The 27970-nt window shown below is 48.5% G+C and overlaps 1 protein-coding gene across 2 annotated transcripts; it reads right to left on the reverse strand.

Annotated features, from left to right (window-relative positions):
- ACTR5 (actin related protein 5) lies at positions 1-27847 on the reverse strand. Of its 2 annotated transcripts, none has more exons than XM_030309607.1 (9): positions 27441-27847; positions 26015-26244; positions 23513-23682; positions 16985-17202; positions 15747-15929; positions 7265-7381; positions 6143-6282; positions 5006-5138; positions 1-580 (listed from the first exon to the last, which is right to left on the reverse strand). In XM_030309607.1, the coding sequence occupies exons 1-9, from the start codon at positions 27837-27839 to the stop codon at positions 323-325; spliced, it is 1848 nt and encodes a 615-aa protein (XP_030165467.1). In that variant the 5' UTR covers positions 27840-27847; the 3' UTR covers positions 1-322. The 2 variants fall into 2 exon arrangements, 1 of the variants encoding a protein (XP_030165467.1); XR_004343356.1 differs by having other exon boundaries at positions 497-580; positions 6143-6263.
- Positions 27848-27970: the final 123 nt, after the last annotated feature.

The raw sequence follows: 27970 nt of genomic DNA on the forward strand, positions 1-27970 counted from the left end.
AAAAAGATGTTTTTGAAATGAAGAAATACAATTTTTACATTTTGTACATCCCTGTCTTCCACCCGGTCTTCATTTACTGCTGCGGAAAGCCGATGCCACAGCTCATCCGTGGTTCAGCGAAGACACCAGAAGGTCACATCAAGTCTCTTCGTTGCAGGAGCCCCAAGTGAATGCAGTTCCAAGAGTAACTCCCAGTGTCCCTTCACTGCTCTCCCCAGTGCTCGCACCCCAGTGCTACCAGAGGGCTCAGAGTGGACAACAGCTGGCACAGCCACCGTCCGTCATGCTGGCCGACACGGCCCCGGGTCCCAGAGGGCCCCTGCTACGCCTGTTCGCCAGCGCCGCCTCCACTGGCCCCCGAGCCTTTGCCGGGGGCCTGGGCGTCTGAGAAGCGTGAGGCCTGCTTGGGCAGGCGGATGGGGACATAGATGTTGGACGCGCAGTGCTCCTTGAGGTACTCTCCTCCCTTCTCTTCATACTCCTTCCTGGTGATCCAGACCTCGTCATCATCCAGGTGATCCAAGGCCCAGTCCCGAGCGCCGTACCAAGCGTCCAGCACCGGGTTGGAGGCAAGCTGAACCTGAAACACAAACAGCACTCAGCAGAGGGCTTGAGGAGTGAGGTTGCACAGGCGCGGCTGCAGCCCCCTCCGTGGCATCCCCGGAAACACACGCGCGGGACGGCCCCCACCCTCCAAACACGGCCGAGCCGAGACACCGCGGATGTTCCGAGAGAGCACACAGGAGCGCAGGGCACACCAGACTCGACCTCAATCCACGGTCGGCAACTATTTTACAAACGCCAGGCCCGCGCTGGGTCAGAGAGGGCCCAGCTGCCCCACCCCTGCTCCGGAGCTGTCCACAAGCGGAGGGCAGCGGAGGCTGATGCGAGGCGGCTCTAGCCTCGGCGGCAGACAAGCCTCGGAGCGGAGACCGAAGAGCAGCACCTGGCGCGTTCTCCAGGACGCGGCCAGTGCTCTTTCCGCGGCCTAGTGTCACAGCGAGGCTGAGGTCAGCGGCCCCGTGGGGGCCCCTCGACGAGGCTGACCCGACCAGAGTGGGGAACAGCCTCTGTAGCTCAAATCGGGCTTCCTGCTTCCCGGAGTCTCTACCTGACTTCCCGCCTTCTTCTCCCCTCCCTCCCCCAACCCAGGAGCCCGGGGTTGGGATGGTGGGTTCAGAACTTTCTGAAGTAACAGGCAGGCGACACGGCGTGCAATCGGCGGGCACAGATGGAGGCGGATGAAACACATAAACACCAAAGTCAGGAGGCTGACGGACGGGGCTGCCGTGGGAGGGACTTGCGATAAGAGACCGTGAATAAACGCGGGTAACAAGGACCCTGCGCTCTGGCCACAAACTCACTGAGAGACGAGCGCTAGCAGGGGGACACTCCTGGCACCGGCTGAGTAGTGACAACCGGTGGCTTCTGTTATTACCAGTGAAAAAGCAGTCAGATACACGAATATAACAATGGAATGTGATACAGCCATACAAAAGAGGCTTCGAACGTGTACCTACTGACACAGCAAAACAGTAATTTAAGAAGTTAAAAAATATATATATATAGGTCACAAAATAAGCCATCGACATTCTCTTTTTTTAGTTAAAATCATACACGTTTAAAAGTTCATGTAACTTTTAAAACACGACTACAGTTGGATTTAAAATGTTTTGCTGTTAAATAAGAAAAAACTGGGGCGCCCGGATGGCTCTGTCAGTTAAGCGTCCGACTCTTGATTTCAGCTCAGGTCATGATCTCAGGGTCATGAGGTCGGGCCTGGCGATGGACACGGAGCCTAATTAAGATTCCCTCACTCTCCCCCTCCCCTCCTTTTACACACTCTTTCTCTCTCTCTCAAAAGAAGAAAGGAGGAGGGAGGAAAGTGGGAGGAAGGAGAGAGAAAGAAGGGAGGAGGAAGGAAGAGAAGGGAAGAGAAGGGAAAAGAAGAGGGGGGAAGAGGGAGGAGGAGGGAGGAGGAGGGACAGGGAGGGACGGGGAGGGACGAGGAGGGAGGAGAAAGAACCAAAAGAAACTTAAAGTATGCAAAAGCACACATTTAGGGTCTTAAATGGTTCATGTTTGAGCCACTGCTGAATACATAACCTAAATTTTGAAGATCAGGGGTAGTTCTGACGTGACGCACACTTGTTACATCAGCAGCTGCAAAGGAGCAGGACAGGAGGAAGAGACGGAAGATGGGGTTGTGCCACAGGAGACTGAACCAGCTGACGGACAGCTGGAAGGGAGCCCTGGCAGCATTCCTACAACGAATGTTCACAGAGTAATTCACAGGAAAGGCTTTCACGAAGATTAAGATATAGAGCTTAAAAATCCAGTAATACGACATGTGCTCAGTTCTGTCATCACAAGTCACGGCCACTGGCGCACACCCACACCCACCCTCTGCGCCATTACCCCCACGGTCTGGGCACCCCCACCCTTCCGAGGCCCTTAAATGCTGGTGTCATGTAAGCCTAACCATGGACATCACCCAGCCTCCCAACAGCGCCCTCTAAAGACACGGTTACGCTAGGGGCTCTGCGTCCACCCTCCTGCCGCTCTCTCGAGCACTCGGCAGCTGGCTAGGAGTCACTGCTTCCTGGACATTCCCCCGGAAACTCCACTCTACCCGCCGCAGGAGTGGAACTCCTTATCCACCCTCTGGCCTGCTCTCCCTCTCCCATTCCCCAGTCCAGCGGAGGTCATCTGTATCCCATCAGCTCCCAACTCAGAACCTGGGGGTTGTCTTGGGTCCCACCCTTCTCTCCCCAAATCTGGCCTGTTACTCAGCTCACTCCCCTCACCTCTGCCACATCAACGTCCCCCTGCTCTCTCCTGATGCCTGCTGCATGTTTCCTGCACAGCTACCAATGACACCGAGCCAAGGCCCGGCACACGACAGTTCACAGGACAGTCCGTTCTTCCCTAATGCAGGCGGGCCTAGTAAGGAGTACAGTTAAGGACAGGGAAGGCTTCTGGAGGAAGTGACATGTAAGCCAGCCGTGGGACACTGGACTGAGATGGAAACAGTGTTCTAGGCAAAGGGACTGAGCAAGTGCAAATGCCCTGAAGCAAGAAAACATGGCTTACTGGGGAACAAAGTAGAGGGTGGCAGGGAGAGTGATTCAAGGTCAGATCACAGGAGACACTGCAGACTGTGGTGAGGAGTGAGGACTCCACCGTAAAGCCCAGGAGTTGCTGCCTAACTGTTTCCCTGCTTCCAATATTTCTCCTGATTCTCCCATTTTCCACATCAGTCAAAAGTATCTTCCTAAATTCAAACCGAAGGAAACAATTCCCATGCTTAGACTCCTTCTCGGTCCCATGTGGCCTAACAGTAACAACAGCTATGCAGGAAAGTTGACCCACAGGCCTGACTGCTTACGAGGCCGCCCCTGGCTGGCACCCGGGGACCTGGATTTCAGGAGACTCGGGAAAGCAGCTCAGTGCTCCCGATGTCTCAATGTGCTTTATGCTGAACACCTGCTTCCTTCTGTGAGTCTGGAATTTGGGTACGTGCCCGGCGGGGGTGCCTACACGATCAGCCCCCGGTGAAAACCTTGAACACTGAGTCTCTCACGAACTTCACTGGTTGGTGACATTCCACGTAAGTTGTCACAGCTCGTTGCTGGGGAGAATTCAATGTGCCCTGTGCGACTTCACCGGGTGAGGACTCTGGGAGCTTGCACCTGCGTTCGTTCCCCTGCACTTCCCCCCGTGCACCTTTTCTCCTTACTGATTTTGCTTTGTTTCCTTTCCAGTCATAGCCAGGAGTATGATTATATGTGGATTCCTGTGAGCCCTAGCCAATCATGGAACCTGGAATGATCCCAGGGAGCCCTCCCCTACCCCGCTGCCCCCTACAACAGTTAAGGTCTGAGTGTTCGTTTTGTGCAGGCCCTATGCTGAGCACTTGACCTGCACCAGCACACTGAATCCTGCTAACAGGAGGTAGGATTACCTCTTTGTACCAGGGAGAAAACAAAGGCGTGGCAAAATTCAGTAATGGAGATGATGGAGTAGGGACCAAAGCCCAAAACCCACGCCGTGACTGTGTAACACATCATGCAGCACAGGGGACCAAGGCCACCTCTCAGCAGGACGCATGGGCTCTGCATGGCTCTCCACCACACCCCTCTCCACTCCTCTTTAGCAGCCCAATGCTCCAGCCACGCTCAGCTGCAGCTTACGCCCTCAGCCGGCCTCGGGCCCCTGAGCCTTTGCTCATGCTGATCGCGGTCTGCAATGCTCCCTCCATCCCACCCCTCTCCAGTGTCTATAAGGAGAACACCTCCTCATCCTAGGAAGAACTCATTTCCATGGAGCATTTCCTGACCTCCAAGACTGACAGGTGCCCATGCCTGAACGTCCATCATGTTCTGGGCTATCATGGCCTATTTAGTCAGCTTCTGTCCCTCTGGTAGCAAGTTCCTTGCAGCTAAGGGCCGTGTCTAGGACATGTCGGCATCTGCAAGGTGCCTGGTCCTCGATGGGGACCATGTTTCTCAACGATCAGAGATTCACTAGATACGTTATGGGACATCCACACCATAGAATAAAAATTTTTAAAAATAGTACTTTGGAAGAATGACGTCAGGAAACGCTCATGGTGGGTTAAAGAAACGTAGGTTACAAGACAGGTTACCCTCAAGTATAGAGAATCTGTGAAAGAGAAGCTTTGCCTGTAGAATAAGGGATGGGTGAAGAGAATGACTATTCTTAGTGGGTACTGACTGTATTCTCTGAATTTTATTAGATTGTATGTCTTTTTTCAGTTAAAAAAAAAAAGAGAGAAATATTAAAAACATGATTCCCATTCTGTTTTAACAATTCAACGTATATCAAAGACCAGAAGGAAAGCCACAAAAATGTTAACAGTGGATATATGTGGATGATGGAATTAGAAAGTAATTTTCCTCCTCTAAACTACTGTTTATTACTTCTGCTATCAGAAAACACTAATGCTATTTACGAAACAGCCGGTTACATAAACAACCAGTACCTTAAAAGAAGACTGAAAGGGCCTCATCTCCAACAGCTCCTTCTCAATTCTACCTTTCATCCCAGGGTACATCATGTTCCCACCGGTGAGGAAAACGTTCTGAACCAGCATGTCCTGAACGTCCTTGGAGTACCTAGGAGAGAGACAGTTCCTTCCGGTATACTCCTACCAACTTGAAGCTTAGGGGAGAATGCAGACGTAGAAATATAAACCCTTGGCACAAAAAAGAAAACATCTGCACAGAAAGTGTTTAAAGAAACAAAAAAACACCTGGCATTTTTCACTTACGACTTTATAGAATTCATTTCCTTAGCAGGATTAGAAGTTTTGTGCCTTGACACGTTTTTTAAAAAGTGACTTTATGGAGGACTGATTTACAACCGTTTTGACGAGGTCTGATAAATCTATACATCCTAGTAACTATCACAAGATACAGAACAGTTCCATCACCCCAAAAAGCCCATCTTTCTACCTATGTGCTTATTTAAAAAAAAAAATATATATATATATAATAGCTTCATCTTATACATGTTCGAGCACTTTCTCGTTACGACAAAGCTTAAAGCCACTCCAACAAAGTGGCTGCAATAGTTTCCTTCCTTGCCAGGTGACAGTTTTCACCCTGTTTCAACCAAGGGTGGCCAGAGTACTACAAATCATGCTCTCGGCTTGTCCAGCTTGAACTATGAAAACTCACACTGCAGGAAAACACCTGTAGAAATGGGATGGGGAGGAGCATTTTACAGAACTGCAAACTCTTAAATACAATGTCTGCAAGGAGGAAAAAACTTTTATAGGCTCTGCACATATTTAGGGCACTTAAAAATCGCTCATCTTCAATAACGTCAAGGTTTATACGAAAACCAACGCACATATGTTATTGCTGCTGAAACATAAAAGAATTTCTTAAAGCTCCTCAAACCAACTGAGCATTTGCATGTTCAGAAAAGAATTTCAGAGTCCTTCCTCTGTGCCGGGGCTGGGGAGAGAGAAAGAATACCATCTGAGCACAGCAAGTCAATGAAAAGGAGGACATGAGGCACATTTTCAAATGCCCGACCCATCTCATCTATCATTCAGTGCAAAATCCAAGGAAACGGTTCTGGTAAATCTAAGGCAAAGAAGGACCAGCCTCACCTGTCCAGGATGTACTGAAGGGTCTCTGCGACCCCTGCCTGCTCTTCCCCGATGAGAGACGGCTGGAAGATAATTTCTGGAGCCCGAATTCTTTCTGTCCCAACAAACAGCTGATGATAGGCTGCCAAGTTAAACACGGGCTTTAAAAACCCAAGGTTTAGAAGATATTTTTAGGCCACAGTGACAAACATTCCAGTTGCCAGTTCCCTCAAACCGCACTTCTTATTCCAACATAGCTTCTGTCCTTTGTTCGTTCCAGAACAACCTCTCCCCAGCTCTCCTGATACACTAATTCCATTTTCTACCTTTCTTCCACTTCTGAATCACAAATACCTACAACTTTGCACCATGAAATGGTCCCTGCGTTGCAAGAAAAGAGACCTCAAGAAGAGCAGCAGTGGAAAGTTTTCTCCCAGGTGAGCCTCAGACCCGGATCTGTCTGTCTGGTTGCCATTGCAATGACAGAAACGTGGGCCCAAATGAGGATTAAGCACAATGACACTGGCTTAAATGTATATGAAACCATAGGGGACCTGGATGACTCAGTCGTTAAGTGGTTAAGCGTCTGACCCTTGGTTTCGGCTCAGGTCATGATCTCGAGGTTCGTGAGTTCGAGTCCTGTGTCAGGCTCTGTGCTAACAGCGTGGGGCCTGCTGGGGATTCTTTCTCTCTCTCTTTCTCTCTTTCTCTCTCTCTTTCTCTCTCTCCTCTCTCTCTCTCTCTCTCTCTCTCTCTCCGCCCCTCTCTCTGCCCCTCCCCTACTCATGCTCGCTCTCTCTCTCTCTCTCAAAATAAATAGACTTTAAAACAAAAATAAAATAAATGAAACCACTAAAGCTAGTCTTTAAGTCTAAACTTCTCAATTACTTGCCTAAATGTTTCTGCCAAGCAGACTGTTTCCCACAGGTTCACAGATCTTAGTGCGGGAACCCCATTAACCAGCAGGAAAAGTTTTGCCTGCAGAAGCTATAAGCATTAGTACCCCCACCTCCCGCCTTCCTAGAAAATACAACAGGAATTTTTTTTTTTTTAAACATTCCTAAACAAGCAGACTAGACCAGACTGGTCATTTATGTCAACAGTTTCAAAGCAGAAACATGGTGCAGGTTATCGGAGCCCAACCTGGACAGTGGCGACTGGCTTCTCCACCTCAGGGGTTTCCTCCGAAAACAAGGGTTCAAAATCATTGATGCTTTCCACGTCTTCCAGAGTCGGCTCGAGCTGCTCCAGGTCAGGGGTCTAAGGACAGAACAAACAGGACGAAACAGCACCTGTAACTTCAGGCCTTCACTCTACCAGTTCACCGTCACGGACAAGAATTGGTGTTTCGCTCCATGTCCTAAAAGTTGATATAAAAACGATGAAAATTTTCTAGACTGTTAAAAAAAAAAAAAAAAAAAAAAGAGGAAGACAAGTGAACACAAGGATTAAAACCCTAAAAAGCCAGGAACAGGCTTTGCTCCTGTCCCCGACCCCACCTTCTCTCTGAAGCCCTGCGGTGGGGCTGCTCAAACGGGACCCAGGGGAGGGCAGGCACACACCACACGCACAGTTCGGGGGGCCAGGGTGCAAGAGCTGGCGTCCCACAAAGTGGCCCAGACACCAGCAAAATTAAATAAATCTCTTATCTGCTTAATAAATACAACTGCCAACACTAATGGGCTTAACAGCCAGTCCCTTAACAGCCAGTCCACTGGGCTGGAGACGTGACTAAGAGCCCCCGAGGTGACAGCTTCGGAACTGTGGCGCCCCACACAACAGGCTTTCCTCTTCAGCCACAGGGAACCTGGGTGGAGCCTACGCACGCTGGCACCGCTCCCAACAGAAGGTTCAGGGCCCACCGTAACTTGGACCCGGACAAGGAATCTGGGCAGCGGTAGTGCGGTTCTAGATGACATCTCTAGCCATCTGTGGTTCTGCCATGTGAAAGGCAGAGGAGTTTTACCTCTGGACTCAAGGGGGAGAAGTTACAGGAAAAAATGCTGTGTCGCCTTCCTCGAAAAAGGGTTCTAACAGTGACAGCTGCTATAGAAAGGACTGTCTCACAAGGTGTCTTGGGAGGGTGCAAGCTGACTCAATACTGCCCGCCTGGCATGCCTGAGGGGAGGTCCCTGCGTTGAGTAAGTGTCCTGTGAACCTGTCCTTACCCTTGGACATACCCCAACGTATGTAAACTAGCAACATAACTCACAACCCTTACACATACTTCTCTAGAACACGGCCACATATACTCAAACGTACACTAGCATCCAAGTTCACTCTTAAACAACGCTCTTCAACACTCATCCAGCAAACACATACCAGAACAGTCACGTGCATACATAGCTTCTAGAACGAGGTACAATGAATCCTAAGTTCTATTCAATATAGATGATTCTACCATATTTAAGGGGAGGGTAAACCTTGGAAAGGACGAGGACACTTCTTCCCTTGAGATTAGAGAACAGGAAGAGAGGGACTGGTTTGGAAATAGGTGATTTAAGGAGGAAAGAGGGTGGGCTGGGAGGCAAGAATCTAAGCCCCTCACCCTCAGTGAAGGAGGCAAGAGCCATCCGAATACTGCATCCAATCCGGGAGCAGGGAACCTGCTCCTTGCACGATCCCCCTGAAGAGACGACGACTACCCTTCCCAGGTGGGGAAACGGGCTCAGCAGGTGAAATGACTTGCCCAGGATCACATGACACTAGGAAGTGGGGGAAACTTGGCCTAAGACAGATGGCTCACTCCAAAGTCCTCGCTCTGCCTCCAGCTGAAATTCCATACATCATGAATCTGAGTGTGACAGGACAGCCAGGCTCAAGGAGTACGGAAAACATCTACCTGAGGTCATGGTGAATGAATGAGAACCCAAGATTTTACATGCGGCAGCAAGGCCAGCGGAGTGAATGACAGACAGGCTTCTCTGCCCCAGCGGGGGCCGCAGAGCGTGTGTGAAGGAACGCTCCCCCCGCAGGTCTGCAGTCTCGAATCTGCAAGACTCTCATCTTCTAGAAAGGAGCCCCAACCCCGGGAGCACCTGTGCCTGTTCCGGCTCGGCACTAAGCTCAGGGGTCCCAAGAGAGGGTCAGATACAGATCGTGAAAATTCCCTCTCACTGGGTGGCTTGTGGATGATGAGCCACCAGGAGCAGTGGCCTGTTGCAGAAAAGAGATGAGGCTTTGAGATCACATGGATCCCGCTCTGAATGGCAAAGATTTACTTAAGGTCACAGCGGCGCAGTCTGAGGCCTCGTCCTCCTCTGTAAGCAGGGCACGACCCTAGGGCGGCGGTGGGCCGAGAAGAGAACAGTTAGTTCGTCCTTCTCTTTTAGCCAGGCACTCACTTTGGCCCCTTAGAAAACTGTTATTCCAGGCTGGAGACACACAGATGGCACCTGTGTATTTAAAAGAACTACAGGCAAAACCTGTGGACCCCGGCCCCCAAATAACGAGTGAATGAGCTCCAGGGAGCTCTCACCTACCTCCCGCTCTACTCCCCACACCTCCGTCGTCCTCTTCTCCATCCCAACCTCCACTCCTCTGACCTCTCTGACCTCCCAGTGACGAGCTCCCCTGTGCACGCACACCTCCCTCCACCCACCTGGAGCCCGATCACAACTGCCACCCCCACCCCTACTCTATCCGCTCTGCTGCTCCAGCGGCCACGCTCGAAGCCTAAAGGTCACCACCCGGTGCTCTTTCCACTTCTGCTCCGGGGTAGACTGTACTTCTCGAAGACGCTCACAGTATTTTCCATCCCACATGCTCTTCCTTAATGGGACTTCGACACTCCCCATGAAGAGGTGGGTTCTATTTCCTCCCCTTGAATCTTATTAGGGACCCGTGAGGCTCCAACCAACACAGTATGGTGGAAGCGGTGTCACGTGCATTCCAATGTGATGTCATAAAAGGCCACACAGCCTCCTTCCCCTTGACCTCTTGAAACATTCGCACTCTGGCCGCTCTCCCTTGGGGAGCTCCCTCCTGGAAGCCAGCTGCCATGCTGAAAAGCCCAAGGCACACGTTCAGGCCACGTATAGGTGCTCAGGTCCACCCTCCCGCTGACACAGCACATCCCTAGCCCAGGTGCCAGTGACGTGAAAAACCCTCTGGGGTCCCAGTCCCCAGCTATCCAAGCCTTCGCAGCGGAGGCCCCAGGTGGGCGTCACGGAGCAGAGATCCCTGCTACGCTCTCTCTGGACCCCCGACCCGTCAAACTTGGAAGCACGACACAATGGTCATCATTTCACGCTGCTAAGTGTGGAGTGGTTTTCCACACGACGGCAGGTGAGGGAAACGCGCTCCTGGTGGGCAGGAGTGAGAAAGCCGCAGGCCGCCACGGGCAGGCCTGTCGTCCTCTTGAGCTTCCCTGTGCGTCCCCCGGGGCAGGGTCTTCAGCCTCTCCCAGCACTTCTCCTCGGCCCCTCTGGCCACCACTCGCGGTCCTCGGCAGATGGCCTCCTGCGCTTCAGAAAGCCCACTGCCCACCTACCTCCATCCCACCCCTTCACCTCTTCCCCGGCCCTTTCACACTCCTGCGCCCTCCCAGGTGGAGCCTACCACCCCGCCGCCTGACATGTCTCCCGTCCCCCCCCCCCCCCCCCCGCTGCTCTCTTCTAACTGCTCTTCCTCAGTCTCTTCCCCCAGCTTTTCCTCCACCCCAGGGCCCCTAAGCAGTGGACCCGGGCATCCTTCTTCTCTCGCTCCCCATGCAATTCCAGGTCCTTCCGTGGCTGGATCCTGGCAAGTTCCACCTGAAGTCCCACTGAGACTTTAAAGACAAGGTGCTCAACCCCAAGGCTGCCTCCACCCACCGCCTTTCAGGATGGCCTCTGTGTGACCAGAGTGAACCTGCTACCGGACTGCTTGGGTCTGAAGATGGGCGGCACTACCTCCGGCTGCGCAGCCTCGGGCAGACTCCTTCACCCCTGCGCCCCAGCTGCCTCATCTGTCAAGTGGAAATACGATAGTACTTACCCAACCGCGAAGATTCATCAAGACCGCACCGGCAGAAGTGCTCATGGTCTGGCACACGTCACACGTTCTATTATCAGCAACTGCCACTCCTGTCACCACTGCCCCTACATGGCACCAAGATCCCTGGATGCTACCTTTTTAGGTTTATTTATTTTGAGAGAGAGAGAGAGAACGCACGTGCGTGCGTGAGCGGGGAGGGGCAGAAAAACAGGGAGAGGGAATCTCAAGCAGGCTCCATGCTGGCAGCACAGAGCCTGACATGGGGCTCGATCTCATGAACCCATGAGATCATGACCTGAGCCGAAATCAAGAATCGGACGCTTAACCGACTGAGCCCCCCAGGCACCCGGACGCTACCCTTGAAGTGTCTCCTGCACCCGCCATGCCCATGGCTACTCTCCCACCCCCCATGAGCTTTCTCCCGGATTACCACACACATTTCTACCCTGCTTCCCGCCTCCAGCCTCACCTCTCTCCAAACCTATCATCCTAACTGCCAGCAGTTATCTTCCTAACATCAAGTCTCTTTGTATTAGTTCCTTGCCAGACATCCTCCGAAGGCTCTGTCGGAAGGATAATACCCAGGCTGACTGATAAGGACCTCTGTAGGCTGCCCCCCGCCCCCACTTCCCTGCTTCATCACCCACACCACACACCAAACCTACCGGGCTCCCTTGCACGCGTGCTTCCTGGCATCGAACTGTCTCCGTCTATAATGTCCTTCCCTCCTCATCTGCTACCTACTGAAATCCTATCATCTTCCAGGCCCCAGCTCAAATATCCCAAGACTTTCTTAAAACTTCATCAGGGGCACCTGGATGGCTCAGTTGGTTAAGTGTCGGAGTCTTGATTTCTGCTCAGGTCATGATCTCACCGTTCATGAGATCAAGCTCCACACTGGGCTCTGTGCTGACAGCATGCTGCCTGCCTGGGATTCTCATTCTCTCTCTCTCTCTCTCTCTCTCTCTCTCTCTCTCTCTCTCTCTCTCTCTCTCAAAATAAATAAATAAATATTTAAAAAACAAAACAAAAAAAAACTTCACCTAAATTCCCACACCATCTGCCAGCACACCAGATAAGCTTTATTACAGTCAACTAAGTGTGATTCGATAGCCCTATTTTTTTAGGTACCAAAGAATGCAAGAACCGTGCATCTGCATCACTAGTCCCTGGCATACCATGCCTACCACTGAGCGGTCAGCCCCTGGGAGATACCCTCAAATTTTCCTGGAACAGAGGATTATAAAATGTTCGAGTTTCAAAAGGCTTCTCCAGCTACAGCAAAGATATCATCATCCACCTTCACCTAGCTACATTCAAAAGCATGCTACCTTAAAGATAACTTCTAAGCTTCACTAAAAATGATAAAAAGAGGGGCACCTGGGTGGCTCAGCTGGTTGAGCATCCGACTTCAGCTCAGGCCATGATCTCACGTTCCGTGGGTTTGAGCCCCACATCAGGCTCGCTGCTGTCAGCCGGGAGCACAGAGCCCGCTTCAGATCCTCTGTCTGCCCCTCCCTCGCTTGTGCTCTCTCAAAGATAAATAATTAAAAAAACAAAACGATACGAAGATATTTTACTTATCCAAATTCACACGATTCACGGAGAAACAAAGCTAGTAATTTCAGAGCGGACGACGGGCCTCCAACAGAGAACAGATTTCTCCACTGTGGCTGGCTTCTCTCCCTCTAGGGTTTGCCAGGGTCTCCACACGTATTGTGTGGCGTTCAGGAACACAAATAGGCATTCTTTTGGAACTGAACTGAACGACAGTTTGCAAAGCACATCACAGAAGATGCAGCATGTTCCCTGGAACAGTCTTGATTGCGTGGCATAGGAACAAGCAGGGGCCAGCTCTCATCTTGGCTAATCAGGCAAGAGAACCTTCTATATTAAGCTCATTGTGCTCTCCAACAAGCGATGTGCTCTAGAACTGTGCTCCCCCTCCTGACGGAAAGCCAACATCCTCTACTTCAAATACTTCATCAGGAATGCTGACAAAGCCTACTCCTTTACAACACCCTCATCAGAATATCTGCAGAACAGCAAGGGCTGGAATGGACTGGTCTGTGGGGACAAATGGATTTTAGAAAACACTGTAAGTTAAAAATTTTGCTGAATTAATCCAATACAGCATTACTGCTTGGATGGCATTTCAATATGAGCTCTGATTCCACATAAATCCATTCTCTCCATTCTAAAAGAATTACATGGTCGGAAAACACTACAAATACTTTTTGAGAACCAGCCAGCCAGTGATGCGGTCACATGGGACATATATCCCACGAAAGTTACGTAATCGACCCTAATCACTAACAATCACCTTCAATAAATGCTGACTGACCCTCATAGCTTTGGGTACAGATCAACTCATCAAATTTGTTGTATACAGAGAAACTAAAGTCCAACATCTCAAAATCTCCCCAAGCCCAGAGAGAACGAGAATGCATATCCCCAGAGCACAGAACAAAGTAGGGACTTAATTAATACCTGCTAAATGCATGAAAGAGGGGCTGAATCACAGCATGTAACAAATGCAGAAAAATCAACAAACAGAAGGAAAAACTAGGTCTCCAACTGCTCAGGAATCACATTTTACAGTCACTTGGGCTTTTCATCTTATAATTTTTTTTTTTTAATGTGTGTTTTTTATTTTTGACAGACAGCACGAGCAGGGGAGGGGCGGACAGAAAGAGAGACACAGAATCCAAAGCAGGCTCCAGGCTCCCGGCTGTTAGCACAGAGCCCAACATGGGGCTCAAACTCACAAACTCACAAACCGTGAGATCATGACCTGAGCTGAAGTCAGATGCTTAACGGACTGAACCACCCAGGCTTTTCATTTTAAATTTGAAATCCCTTGCCCACCTGCCAGTGGCTCAGCAATACATCTGTGGTATAAAGATGCTGATGTCCTGTCAGGCATGACAAAAACTGAATATGGGTGAATAAACAACAAAGGCAACACGGGTCTGGATCCCAGTAAATAGCTGAGATCTGAAGCACAACCGGAAAACTCTCGGAGAGGGGATCTAGGAAGGCCCCATTGGGTGCTGTGAGGCTGACCTGGGACGCCATGCCAGAGTAGGACCTCAGCCATCCAGGGAACCATGTCTACGAAGGTTGACGTGGGGTCTGCTCTATCTGATACACATGCCCTGGCCAGCTGCTGGCCTCCGGGAGTCTCAGCTGTGGGAGAGCTGGAGCTGGAGGCTGAGCGCAGCAAGTGTGTGAGTGAGCCTCCAGCTGAGAGCTGGAATCTCAAGAACAGGCTCCCCGCTGAGCCAAAGACAGCTCCCAAGTCACTGGCAAGTAACCGCACCACCCTGCACCAAACTGGATTTTTCCATTTCTACAAGTATAGGTTTTAGAATTTAAAGAAAGTCGATTTAAAAACAAAAACCACCAGGGCACCCAAGTGGCTCAGTCAGTTAAGCCTGACTTCGGCTCAGGTCATGATCTCACAGTTCATGAGTTCAGGCCCCGTGTTGGCCTCTGTGCTGACCCTCGGAGCCTGGAGCCTGCTTTGGATTCTATGTCTCCCTCTCTCTCTGCCCCTCCCCTGCTTGTTCTCTCTCTCTCCCTTTCTCGTTCTCTCTCAAAAATAAATAAATATTAAAACTAAAACAAAACCCACCAAGCTAGCCTGGTTAATCCTGGTCCAGAAGTGCCACAAGGCAATGAACAAGTCCTTTGTTTTAGAACTCTACAGCTGACAGATTCAGGAACAATGCACACACTTATTAACACTCTCCTCCAGTTTTTTTTTTCTTTAAAAAAATTTTTTTTAACGTTTATTTATTTTTGAAGGAGAGAGAAACAGAGTGTGAGTGGGAGAGGGGCAGAGAGAGAGGGAAACATAGAATCTGAAGCAGGCTCCAGGCTGTGAGCTGGCAGCACAGAGCCCGACGTGGGGCTCGAACTCACAAACCGCGAGATCACGCCCTGAGCCAAAGTTGGACGCTTAACCGACTGAGCCACCCAGGCGCCCCTACTCTCCTCCAGTTCTAAAGACAGGCAACCAGCTACTGATTTCGGTGCTACTGTGCAGCACCCAGGGCCCCATCTCAGCCCTGCCACCTGACCTTAGGCCACCTCAACGCTAAGAGTCCACTGGCAGGGACACAAAAAGGGTAAGACAGAGATCAAATGGCTTATTCAGTTTTAGTAATAAAAGGCTGATCTTAACCAACCCGCACGTCTACCAGTTGCTGTAAAAAACCCATCAACTATTACAAAGCACGATCTCCGACAGTAGGGGGCGTCAAGACAGAAAGGAAGTAAGTGAAGTATCAACCACAATATACTTAAGTAAACATCAGAAAAAAGTGGAAGGGACTGCAAATAACCCTCGGAGGAGAAGGTTCAGGTTCAAGAGGGCACCACACGACCGGTCCGCGAAGGCTCTTCCTACCCTACATGCAGAGTTCTCCCGCCCAGGGGGCCAGAGGTCCACAGGGTGAAATCTCTCAGGTCAGAACTTCAGTCGGCACGCGTGTCCCCACAGACGGCACTCCCCACCCACATCGCTTTCCCAAGTCTGGTCACACCTCTTTATGCCAGCCTCCTCAAGACACTCCTCCCGTCCCCAGGAAGGGCTGTCCTCTCTAACTGACCCTACGGGACCTCCTCCCAAGGCCCTTGGTACCTCTGGCTTGCTGTCCACCACATCCACCTCGAGGGTGACTTCTGCTTGAAGGATTTTCTGCTTAGCCTGCTCGACGGCCGAGCTGAGCTTCTGTATGTAGGACTGCAGCTCTTCTGGGGAGTCCATGTTCAGCTCTATCAGAGCCTTGTGAAACTGATCCATCTGGCCATCCTCTAGAAGTTCCTGAAACCAGAGCGGTCACAATTCACTTCAAAGACGTCAGTGCGCTCGCAAACAGGAAGGAGAGAGAAGTAGCTTAGAAGCCGAACAGAGAGAAACTACAGCAGGAGGGGGCTCCCAGAACACTCGGAGCCTGCGCCTCCACAAAATCTCACCTCCCACCGGAGCTCCACACCCCACCCTCCTCCCCAGCTGTCTCCAGGCTGCATCGCGTCAGGGCCTCAGCACCACCTGATTCGGAAAAACTAATCTATGGTGACAGAGGTCAGAAATGTTACCTTTTGAGCGGGGTGGGAAGGTAACTGGCTAAGAGGGGACATGCTGGAGGTGCTCTGGGTGGCAGACACGTGGTGTGTTCCACGTTGTGAAAATCCATCGAGCTATATACACACGCTTAAGACTTGTGCACTTTAGGGGCGCCTGGGTGGCGCAGTCGGTTAAGCGTCCGACTTCAGCCAGGTCACGATCTCGCGGTCCGTGAGTTCGAGCCCCGCGTCAGGCTCCGGGCTGATGGCTCGGAGTCTGGAGCCTGTTTCCGATTCTGTGTCTCCCTCTCACTCTGCCCCTCCCCCGTTCATGCTCTGTCTCTCTCTGTCCCAAAAATAAATAAACATTGAAAAAAAAAAAAAATTTAAAAAAAAAAAAAAAAAAAAGACTTGTGCACTTTGTAGTATGTGTGCTACGTTTCGATCAAAAAGTTGTAAAACAGGATGCCTGCTTGGCCCAGTCAGTTAAGCATCCGACTCCTGGTTTCAGGTCATGATGTTGCGGGTTCATGAGTTCAAGCCCCGCATTGGGCCCCGTGCTGATGGCGTGGAGCCCGCCTGGGATTCTCAGTCTCCCTTTCTCTCTGTCCCTCCCCAACCCGCCTGCACATTCACGTGCGCTCTCTCTCTCCAAAAAATAAATAAACTTTAAAAAGAAGTTATGAAACAAAGGCGATTATAAGGCCAAAGTAAATGAGTGAGGCCAAGTCCAGAGACACCTGCTGCTGTGTACCGGGTACAGGCCCCCCATGCTGAGCCTACACCGGAGCCCCTCGCGGGACCCGCCAGCACCTGCACGCAGAGCAGTCTGTCCAGCCGCTCCTGGTCCAGCTGTAGCTTCTCCTCCCGCCGGCGGGCATTGAGCTCCTGCAGGCGCCGCAGCTGCTGCTGCCGCCGTTCCTGCTTCTCCTCGGAGCTCAGAGTGCTGCCCAGGAGCTTGCTGGAAAACGGGAGCTGCATCTTGTGGACGTTGTTCTCGTAGTAATCAGGGCACCGCCATTTCTGCAGTTCTTCGGAGAAATCATTTTGAAGTTATGAAATGGAAACAGTATTAGCAGAGAAATCAGAAAGGCGATACCAGGGTTCTGGATCCGGGGAAGACGGAGAAGGCACAATCCACCCAATTTCTGAATCCACCCAGTCAACAAAGTGCAGCTGTAACACCTGAACATAAGGCCCACCGATCCTTCTCAAAGAACTGTCGAGTAAAGGGGGGGCCTGGGTGGCTCAGTCGGACTTTGTGGACTTAAGTCGGACTTAAGTGGCGGACTTTGGCTCAGGTCATGATCTTGCAGTTGGTGAGTTCGAGCCCCATGTCGGGCTCTGTGCTGACAGCTCAGAGCCTGGAGCCTGGTTGGGGTCCTGTGTCTCCCTCTCTCTCTGACACTCCCCGTCCCGCACTCACACTCTGTGTCTGTCTCAAAAATAAATAAACATAAAAAAAAAAAAAAAAAAAAGAACTGTCGAATAAAGTTCGCCAGACAGAAATGACACCAGAAGGAAATTCAGAACATTGGGAATGAAGGAAGAGCAATAGAAAGGACGAAAATCTGGTTCAACATGATAGGCTAACCTCCTCCTGAGTTCTTTAAAGTATGTTTGACAATTCCAAGTAAAAAACCATCACAGGTCCGCTGGGTTTCCCTTGTGTGTAGATGTGATACATAGGACAACCCAACATAAAAGAGGAAGGCTAAAGGGGCCTCTGGGGTGCTAACATTTCCACATTCCACCTGAAGTCGCAAAACACAGATTCTAAGAACACCATGAAAAGTCTGTCTACTGTAATCCCAGGGCAACCATTAAAAAACTACACAGAACGATACAGTAAAAACACAACGGATAAACCAAAATGCCAGTACCAAAAAAAGTTTTAAATACTCTAACCCAAAAGAGGGCAGGAGAAAGAAACGGGAACAAAGAGAAGGAACACCAGAAAACAAGTAATAAAATGGTACAACTAAATTCAACATAGAATTAATTTTAAATGATCTTGGGGTGCCTGGGTGGCTTAGTCAGTAAAAGTGTCTGACTCTTGACTTGGGCTCGGGCCCCCATCTCAGGTCATGAGATCAAGTTCTGCGTCCACACTCAGTGTGGAGCCTGCTTGGGATTCCCTCCCCCCTTCTATGTCCCTCCCCCAAGTGTGGGTGAGCACACAGGCTCTCTCAAAAAATTAAAAAAAAAAAAAAAAAAGGTCTTAACATACTAATTAAAAGATAGAGACTGACATAACAGATTTTAAAAAGACAGCTACTGAACTCACTTTGGGTATAATGGTATAAGTAGACTAAACGATGGGAAGACCATTCCATGCAAGCACGCATCAAAAGAAAGTTGGAGTGGCTACATTAATGTCCAAGTAGACTTCAAAGCCAAGAAAATTGCAAGGCATAAAAAAAGATACTGTATAATGATAAAAGGTAAATTTGTCAAGATGACGTAAGAAACCTAAATATGTACCTAACCAAAGTGCTTTAGATACTTGAAAGCATAAACTGACAGAAATGAAAGGAGAAATAAAAAATCTACAAATCATCCCTTGAGACTTCGAAACTCTTAATACTCAACAGAGCTAGTGGATGGAAAAGGAACAGGGACACCGAAGAGCCGAGCAGCACCACGAACTAGTGTGCCCAAGCGACGTCACAGAACACTCCGCCCAACAGCAGGGTCCATGTTCTTTCCAAGCACGAATGGGACATTCCCCAAAGAGACCGTGCCTGGGCCATGAAACAAACCTTCACGAGCTTCCCTGACATTCGACCATAATGAAACTAAGCCAGAAATAAATCGCAAAAATATAACAGGAATATCTCCAAATACTTGGATATATAACAACACATTTGTTTTTTGTTTTTTTTTTTACTTTCTGCTTTCCACATCAACTATTTTTTAAAATATCAAATTGGACTTAACCCCTAAAACCTGAAGATTGTTTTTATTCTAATTCTACCAGAGTTAATGTACAGTGTCACACTGGTTTCAGGCGTCCGATATAGTGATTCAGCACATCCATACATCACCCGGTGCTCAGCCCAAGTGCACGCCTTCACACCATCACCTATTTCATCCATCCTCCACTCCCTCCCCTCTGGAAACAATCAATTTGTTCTCTATAGTTAAGAGACTGTGTCTCAGTTTGCCCTCCTCTCTTTTTTCCCTTTGCTCATTTGCTTTCTTAATTTCCACATATGACTAAAATCACACAATATCTGTCTTTCCCTGATTGACTTATTTCACTCAGCATTCTACTCTCTAGCTCCAACCATGTCGTTGCAAATGACAAGATTTCATTCACTTTTATGGCTAAAAGTTTCTATGTATGCCACATCTTCTTTATCCATTCATCTATCAGTGGACATTTGGGCTGCTTCCATAAATTTGGCTATTGTTAAATAATGCTGCTATAAACACAGGGGTGTATGTATCCCTTTGAATTAGTGTTTTTCTATTTTTGGGGTAAATACCTAGTAGTGTAACTGCTGGATCGTAGGGTAGTTCTATTTTTAGCTTTCTGAGGAACCTCCATACTCTTTACCACAGTGGCTGCACCAGTTTGCATTCCCACCAACAGTGTAAGAGGCTTCCTTTTTCTCCACATCCTCACCAACACTTGTTCTCGTGTTGTTGATGTTGGCCATTCTGACAGGTACGAGGTGATATCTCTCTGTGGTTTTGATTTGCATTTCCCCGAGGATGAGTGATGTTGAGCATCTTTTCACGTGTCAGTTGGCCCTCTGGATGTCTTCTTGTGGAGAAAGGTCTGTTCATGTCTTCTGCCCTCTTCTTCATTTTAAAAACCTTACACAAATCACCCTTCTCATTCAAATATATAAAATCAAACAAAAATTATATAAATCTTTTCATTTTAACAGAAATGAACAAACTGAAATCGCTTCTAAAGAATCCTGTGTGGATAACGTAAGACATTACTCACTTTGTAAAATAGACTTAAACATGAAAAGCAACTATTTTATTTTATTTTTTTTTATTTTAGAGAGTCATGTGAATGGGGGAAGGGGCAGAGGGAGAAGGAGAGAGAGAATCTTAAGTAGGCTCCATGCTGAGCCACTCCACATGTGACTGGATCCCACGACCAGGAAATCATGACCTGAGCCGAGATCAAGAGTCAGACGTTTAACCAAATGAGCCACCCAGGAACCCTGAGAAACAATTATTTTAAGTTATATTCATTCGAATTAACATTATAGAACACATTCAACTTCCGTGGCGCTTGGGTGGCTCGGTTGGTTCAGCGTCCGACTCTTGATCTCAGCTCAGGTTATCATCTTATGTTTGTGGGATTGAGCCCTGCGTTGGGCTCCATGCTGACAGTGTGGAGCCTGCTTGGGATTCTCTCTCCCTCTCTCTCTGCCTCTCTCCCATCTTGCACTCTCTTTCTCTCAAAATAAATAAACTTAAAAAAAAAATTCATCTTCATTAAATACTTAAGAAAATTCTGCCCATTTTTAAATTGGATTATTTGTGCTTTGGGTGTTGCCTTGTATCAGTTCTTTATATAATTTGGATGCTAACCCTTTTTCAGATATGTCATTTGCAAATATCTTCTCCCATTCAGTGGGTGGCTTTTTAGTTTTGTTGATTGTTTTCTTCTCTGTGCAGAAGCTTTTTATTTTGATGTACTCCCAATAAAACAATACATTTCCAAATAATCTATGGTTCATAAAAAGAAGTCTTGAGGGGAATAAGAAAATATCTGAACTCTGGGTGCTTGGGTGGCTCAGTCAGTTGAGCATCTGACTCTTCACCGTGGCTCAGGTCAAGATCCCAGCATCATGGGATCGAGCCGTGCACTGGGCCGAGTACTGAGCGTGGAGCCTGCTGAAGATTCTCTCTCTCTGTCTCTCTCCCTCTCTCTCTCTCTCCTTCTGCCCCTCTCCCCTAGTTGTCCTTTCTCTCTCAAATTAAAAAAAAGAAAGAAAATACCTGAACTCAGTGAAAATGAAAATATAACAAAATCTGTAGAATGTAGACAAAGCAACGCTGAAAGGGAAATTTTGCAGCATTAAATGCTTATATTACAAGAAGAATGATCTTGGGGGCACCTGTGTGGCTCAGTCTGTTAAACATCTGACTTTAGCTCACGTCATGATCTCATGGTTCCTGAGTTCGAGCCCCTCATCGGGCTCTGTGCTGACAGCTCAGAGCCTGGAGCCTGTTTGGGATTCTGCGTCTCCCTCTCTCTCTGCCCCTCCCCCACTTGAGCTCTATCTCTCTCTCTCTCTCAAGAATAAACATTAAAAAAAAATTTTTTTTTAGGGGCGCCTGGGTGGCGCAGTCGGTTAAGCGTCCGACTTCAGCCAGGTCACGATCTCGCGGTCCGTGAGTTCGAGCCCCGCGTCGGGCTCTGGGCTGATGGCTCAGAGCCTGGAGACTGTTTCCGATTCTGTGTCTCCCTCTCTCTCTGCCCCTCCCCCGTTTATGCTCTGTCTCTCTCTGTCCCAAAAATAAATAAACGTTGAAAAAAAAAAAATTAAAAAAAAAAAAAATTTTTTTTTAGGGGCACCTGCGTGGCTCAGTCAGTTAAGCATCCAACTTCAGCTCAGGTCATGATCTCACAGTTTGTGAGTTCAAGCCCCGCATCGGGCTCTGGGCTGACAGCTCAGAGCCTGGAGCCTGCTTCTGAATCTGTGTCTCCCTCTCCCTCTCCCCCTCCCCGACTCGCACTGTCTCTCAAAAATAAACATTAAAAAAAAAAAAGCAAGAAAAAAGAAAACTACAGATCAACATCCCTCATGAATACAGACATAAAACCCCACAAAATATTACCAAATCAAATCCAGCAACGTATAAAAAGACAAATATACATGAACAAGTGGCATCTACCGCCCCCAAATCAATGCTAGTTCAATATCCAAAAAGCAATCATTATAATCTCCCATATGAATAGTCCAGAGCAGAAACACCATAGGATCATATCAACTGGTGCAGAAAAAGAAAACATTCAAAATTCACTCATGATAAAAATGCTCACTAAAACTAGGAACAGAAGGCAATTTCCTCAGCTTGATAAAGGACATCTGTAAAACACTTCAAGCCAACATCATATACTTAATAGTGAAAGACTATGTCCCCCCACCATGCCAAAAATAGGAACTGGGAACAAGAAAAGGATGCCCACTATCACCACTCCTATTCAACACTGTGCTGGAAGTCCAGCCAGTAAAATAAGAAAAAGAGAAAGAAAGGCAAACAGTTTGCAAAGGAAGAGACAAAACTGTTCCTATTCACAGGTGACATGTCTATGTGGAAATTCCCAAGGAATCTACAAAAAACTAAAAATAAATAAATTTAACAAGGTCAACACATAAAAATTAACTGCACTTCTATACACGAACAATGAGCCGCCGGAAAGTGAAATAAAAAAGCAAAAACTTAGACACAGATCTAACCGAACATGTATAGGATCTGTATGTCAAAAACTACAAAATGCTGATGAAAGAAATCAATGAAGGCCGAGGTCAATGGAAAGACCTACTATGTTCATGGAGTAGAAGATCCAGCATCGTACAAAATGTCACTTCTCCCCAATCTACATTTAATGTTACATCTTGACTTAATATTATGTTTGGGTTTATATTAAAAATGCTGTTGTTTCATATCCCACCTGATCTATAGATTTCATATACTTTCAATCAAAATCCCAACAGAACATTTTGGTAGACATGAAGAAGCTAATCCTAACTTTTTTTTTTTTTTTTTAAGTAGGCTCCACGGGAGCCCAACTTGGGGCTTGAAACTCACAACTCTGGGATCAAGAGTCAGACACTCAACTGACTGAGCCACCCAGGCACCCCCATAATCCTAATGCTGATATGGGAAGGCAAAGGAACTAAAATAGCCAAAACCATTTTGAAAAAAAAAAAAAACCAAAAACCTACAGATGTAAGTTAGCAGTTTATTGAATAGTTCAAGTAAATACCAAAAGGAAAAGGGGATACTAATGAGAGTAAAAAGTGAGCAAGAGAGTCATCCTGGAAACAATTTAAGGAACACCCTGAACACAGACAATATCTAAAAGCCTCAAGCAGGGACGCCTGGGTGGCTCGGTGGGTTAAGCATCTGACTCTTGATTTCACCAGGTCATGATCTCGCGGTTCACGAGGTCCGAGCCCTGCACCTGGCTCTGTGACAACAGCGTGGAGCCTGCTTGGGATTCTCTCCCCCTCTCTCTTTGCCCCTCCCCAACTCATGCTTGCTCACACATTCTCTGTCAAAAATAATCAACAGTTTTTAAAAACTCTTTGAAAAAATTATAAATAAATAAATGCCACAAACAGAGGCCGTCTCCATTACCTGCCACATAATCTTCAGCAACATAGCTGTGCTCGTGCAGGATCTCCTCCATGCGGCTGAGAGTGATGGCTGCCAGATGCCCAGGGTATTTCAGCTGCAGGAGACGCTGGAGGTAGCCAGCTGCTTGGCTTCCTCCCAGATTGATGCGTTTGCAGTTTTTAGCATCTAACCTACAAGCAAGGAATGGAAAAGAGCACTGAAATTTGTGGCAACATAGGAGAAAGGACAGGGAACACTTCGTGGGGGGTTCGGGGGGAGGGTGACAACGCAGATGAACGAGGAAGAGACAGAGCAGCCGGGGGAAAAGAAAACTTTAGAGATGAAGGGACTCTGAAGTTCCCTCGATTCAGCCTCTGACTCAGTGCAGGAATTCCTAGTCCACACCCAGACACGTGGCATCTAACTTCTGGCAAGGGTGTCACAAGGAAACAAGGTTCAACGGGAAGAATACGTACTCTGAAGTCAGACCCTTATGTGGCTCGTCATGCATTTCTCAAATCGTGGTCCTGGTAGAATTAGCTGGGGGAAATGTTAAACGCGCTGATTCCCGGGACTCATTTGCTTTGGGGTAGGGCTGGGAGTATGCATTTTATTTAACAAGCTCTCCAGGTAAGTCTAGCATAGGCTAGAGTTTGAGAACCCTCCCCTGGCCACTCCACTTCTGCTGATGCATACACATTAAGTAACCACGCACATACTGGCTTACTGTAACCTCCTGAAAGGACCAGGTCCCTTCCACATCTTGTGAAGGGGAAGAGAAATCAGAATAGCCTCTTTCTTAATGTGAGAAAGGGTAGCAGGACACTAGGATCTTGCCGCAATTGCAAAGTTTTTGCTATATCACGCTTCACCAGCAGATGCCAGCATAGAACAGGACAGGCTCCAATGTGATCGTGTCTTAACTTTCAGGTAAAACACTTTTCTCTCAATACTTTTCTGTACATTCTGTTTACATAAAATAAAAAAATTCCAAATATAAGGAGTGTTTGGTAACGTGTAAAATAAATACTTCTAGGGGCGCCTGGGTGGCGCAGTCGGTTAAGCGTCCGACTTCAGCCAGGTCACGATCTCGCGGTGCGTGAGTTCGAGCCCCGCGTCGGGCTCTGGGCTGATGGCTCAGAGCCTGGAGCCTGTTTCTGATTCTGTGTCTCCCTCTCTCTCTGCCCCTCCCCCGTTCATGCTCTGTCTCTCTCTGTCCCAAAAATAAATAAACGTTGAAAAAAAAAATTTAAAATAAATACTTCTATCTTCATAAATGTTTGTAGAAACTTCAAGAGAAATTACCACTATAGGTCTCAATAAATTCAACATTTATTTTGACTTAAATACTCAGACTCTTTTACAGTTCCCGAAGTGCCATCATCTACATTTATCTCACTTCATCCTCAGAGTAACCCTGAAAAATTAGTTTTGCCCAATTTTACGTGTTAAGAAGAGGCTAAGTGGAGAGGGTAAATAACCTCATCCTCAGCAGGGCCACAAACCCAGGCATTTAACTCCAAAGCCAGCGCTCTGCTCCCTACTTCCCCTCTGTATGCAATAAGAAACCTTCTCCCGAGAGCACGATGCTGGCCTAGTCTCTTCTTCAACAATGAAAGCCCAACTATAAAATGAAAACTGGTCTAAAAATGACAGAAACTGGGGCACCTAGGTGGTTTAGTCGGTCAAGGTCTGACTTCAGCTTAGGGCACGATCTCACAGTTCATGGGTTCGAGCCCCACATCAGGCTCTGCACTGATAGCATGGAGTCTGCTTTGGATTTGTCTCTCCCTCTCTCTCTGCCCCTCTCTCCACCTCAAAATAAATAAATAAATACATATATTTTTTTTTAATGAGAGAAACTACCCTCACCTTTTATCCAACTTGGAAATATTTAATAAGTATCTATATTATGTGCCAGGCACTGTACCTGAAAAGTACTAACCAACTGTGATTAAAGAGCTTTAAATTAAAAAATAACCTTTTTCTCTTTTTTTTTAAATTTTAGAGACAGCATGAGTGGAGGAGAGCTGCGGGGGGGAGAGAGAGACAAAGAATCTTAAGCAGACCCCACACTCAGTGTGAAACCTGATGTGGGGCTTGGTCCTACAACCCCGGGGTCGTGACTGACCTGAAAACCCAGAACCTCCCCCCCTAAAAAAAATAACCCCTCAATAAAAAAGTGACTCCAGAACAGAAAGGCCATTTAAATTATTCAAATAATTTCTTCAAAACGTTTTTTTATGGGCAACTGCTACTTGCAGGTGATTATCTTGCCATAATCAAAATAGTAAAATTCTACAATTATGGAGTTGGACTTCGAAGACCATCTACAACAGCTCCCTCCAGGTCACAAAGGATGGAAGGTGAAGTGACTTACCTGAAGTCACATAGTGAAGCATGTCAGAGCCAAGGCCAGAGGCTAGTTCCCAGTCCAATACTTGTTCTTTCCACCCCACCTTTAAGGTGGGCACCCAACAAATGTTTCCTGAATGCTTCTCCAGTGCCCTAAGTGCTACTCACCTCCCATCTAAGATGGGTAAAATATGGGTACACTGGTAACCAGATGAAATGATGAGCCCGCTGGAAATCAAGTTCTTTGGCTTATTGTGGTAGAAGCTGAAGAGGCTGTCTATTCCATAGGCAACCTTAGGAATCCCATAGCACTCGAAAAGGAGCTCGGACATCATTTGTCGAGAATACAGCGGGTTGCACACAGCTTCCGTCAAAACTATGGGGTGATCGACACAGCCCTACTTTGAAAGAAAAGAGAGAACAGACCGCTAATAAAAGAATACTCTTCCTAAAGAATAAAAGAAACCAAAGGTCTACTGTAAAGACTGAATTTGCTTTCGGTCTTCAAACACCTGGCCAGAAGCAACTGTAAAACGCTCATCTCATCTCTACTGGAGGTTGTTTTTGGAGAATATGAAAGTATGGTCAATCGAAAGTTATTAAGTGAAGCCCCAACCAGACTGTCAGCAAATCATATTGGCTCGATCTTCAAAATACCTCCAGAATCAAACTGCTTCTTGCCACATCCCCCTCCCCTGACCTTCACCTTAGTCACCATCATCACTCACTTGTGACTGCAATGGTCTCCTAACTGGTCTCCTGATTCTACCCTATGACCCATGCCAGTCCATTCTTCATACAGCAGCTACAGCGGGCCTTCTGGAGCATAAGTCATGTCCCTCCTCCGCTCAGCACCCTGCAATGGCTCCTCGTTACACTCCGAGTAAAAGCCTATAAGGTGTGTGATTTGCCCCTCATCACTTGTGACTTCCTCTCCACTTACTACTCTCCTCTCACTCTAGCTGCTCTCACTTAGGATTAGGGCACACTTCTCCCTCAGGGCCTTTCACTGGCTGTTCCCTCTGTTTGGAATACTATTCCCTCAGATACTCCCATGGCTTGCTCCCTCAATCACCTCCTTCAATCCTTGCTTGAACATCCCCTTCTCCCTGAGTCCTACCCTGCCCATCCGAAAAGACGTGAACCGCCCCCCCTCCTCCTATCATGCCACAGAATCTACTACTTAATTCTATTGTTTATTGGCTGCCTTTTCATACTAGAATGTCTTTCCATTCTAGCTCCATAGCGTAAGTAATTTTGTGTTACATTCATGGATGTATTCCAAACGCCTGGAAAAGTGCCTGACACAGAGCAGGTAGGTGCTCAATGAATGAGTTTATCAACGAATGAGCACCTATGCCCGAAGGTATGCTGCAAGAGAAGAGGACCGTTGTTTAGTCCACTGCTATTTCCCAAGAGACCAGCATAGGGCTTAAACACGTTGGGCGCTTAAGATTTGCTCGACAGACGAAAGGAATGGCTAAATGACAATGAGAGCTAGAGTTACCCTAGTGACTACGACCTCTCAGCGAAATGCGCGGGCACAAGACCTCCCCCCTCCCCTCCAGCCCAACCCACCTCCCCCTCGCTTCACCTGTGAGGAGACACCCAGGTGCTGGAAGCTGTAGTCAAGCAGCAGCTCCTGCAGCTCCAGGTTGACCGGTACGTTGCGGTCGAAGGGCGAGCGCAGCATCCAGCGCAGCGGCTCCAGGCTGCCAAGCGCGTTGCCCACCTGCGGGCCCGCTCCGCCCCGAGCCCCGCCACGCCCGCGGGCGCACACAGCGCGGAACTGCAGGCGCGGCTCGGGGCCCGGGTCCGGCCCGGGGCATGCCCAGCCGGCGCGGGCCTGGAACGACCCGTTGTCCAGCACCAGTGGCACTGGCAGTGGCCCGTGTGCCTCCGGGCCGGCCTCCAGCACTGGGTCTGGCGCGGCGCGGGCATCGCGGAACGGGAACACATTCGCCACCGGTCCGGCCGCACTGGCCGCGGCCATCTTGGAGCGCGCGCGCTGTGCCCGCCCCTTGCCGCAACGTCCGCCCAAACGACGCGAAGCCCCGCCCCTCACCGCAAAGCCCACCCAGACGACACGAGACTCCGCCCCGTATGTGACGATTGCTCCCAAGC

This window comes from Lynx canadensis, chromosome A3 (genome assembly GCF_007474595.2).
Source record: "Lynx canadensis isolate LIC74 chromosome A3, mLynCan4.pri.v2, whole genome shotgun sequence".
Classification (NCBI taxonomy): Eukaryota; Metazoa; Chordata; class Mammalia; order Carnivora; family Felidae; genus Lynx; species Lynx canadensis.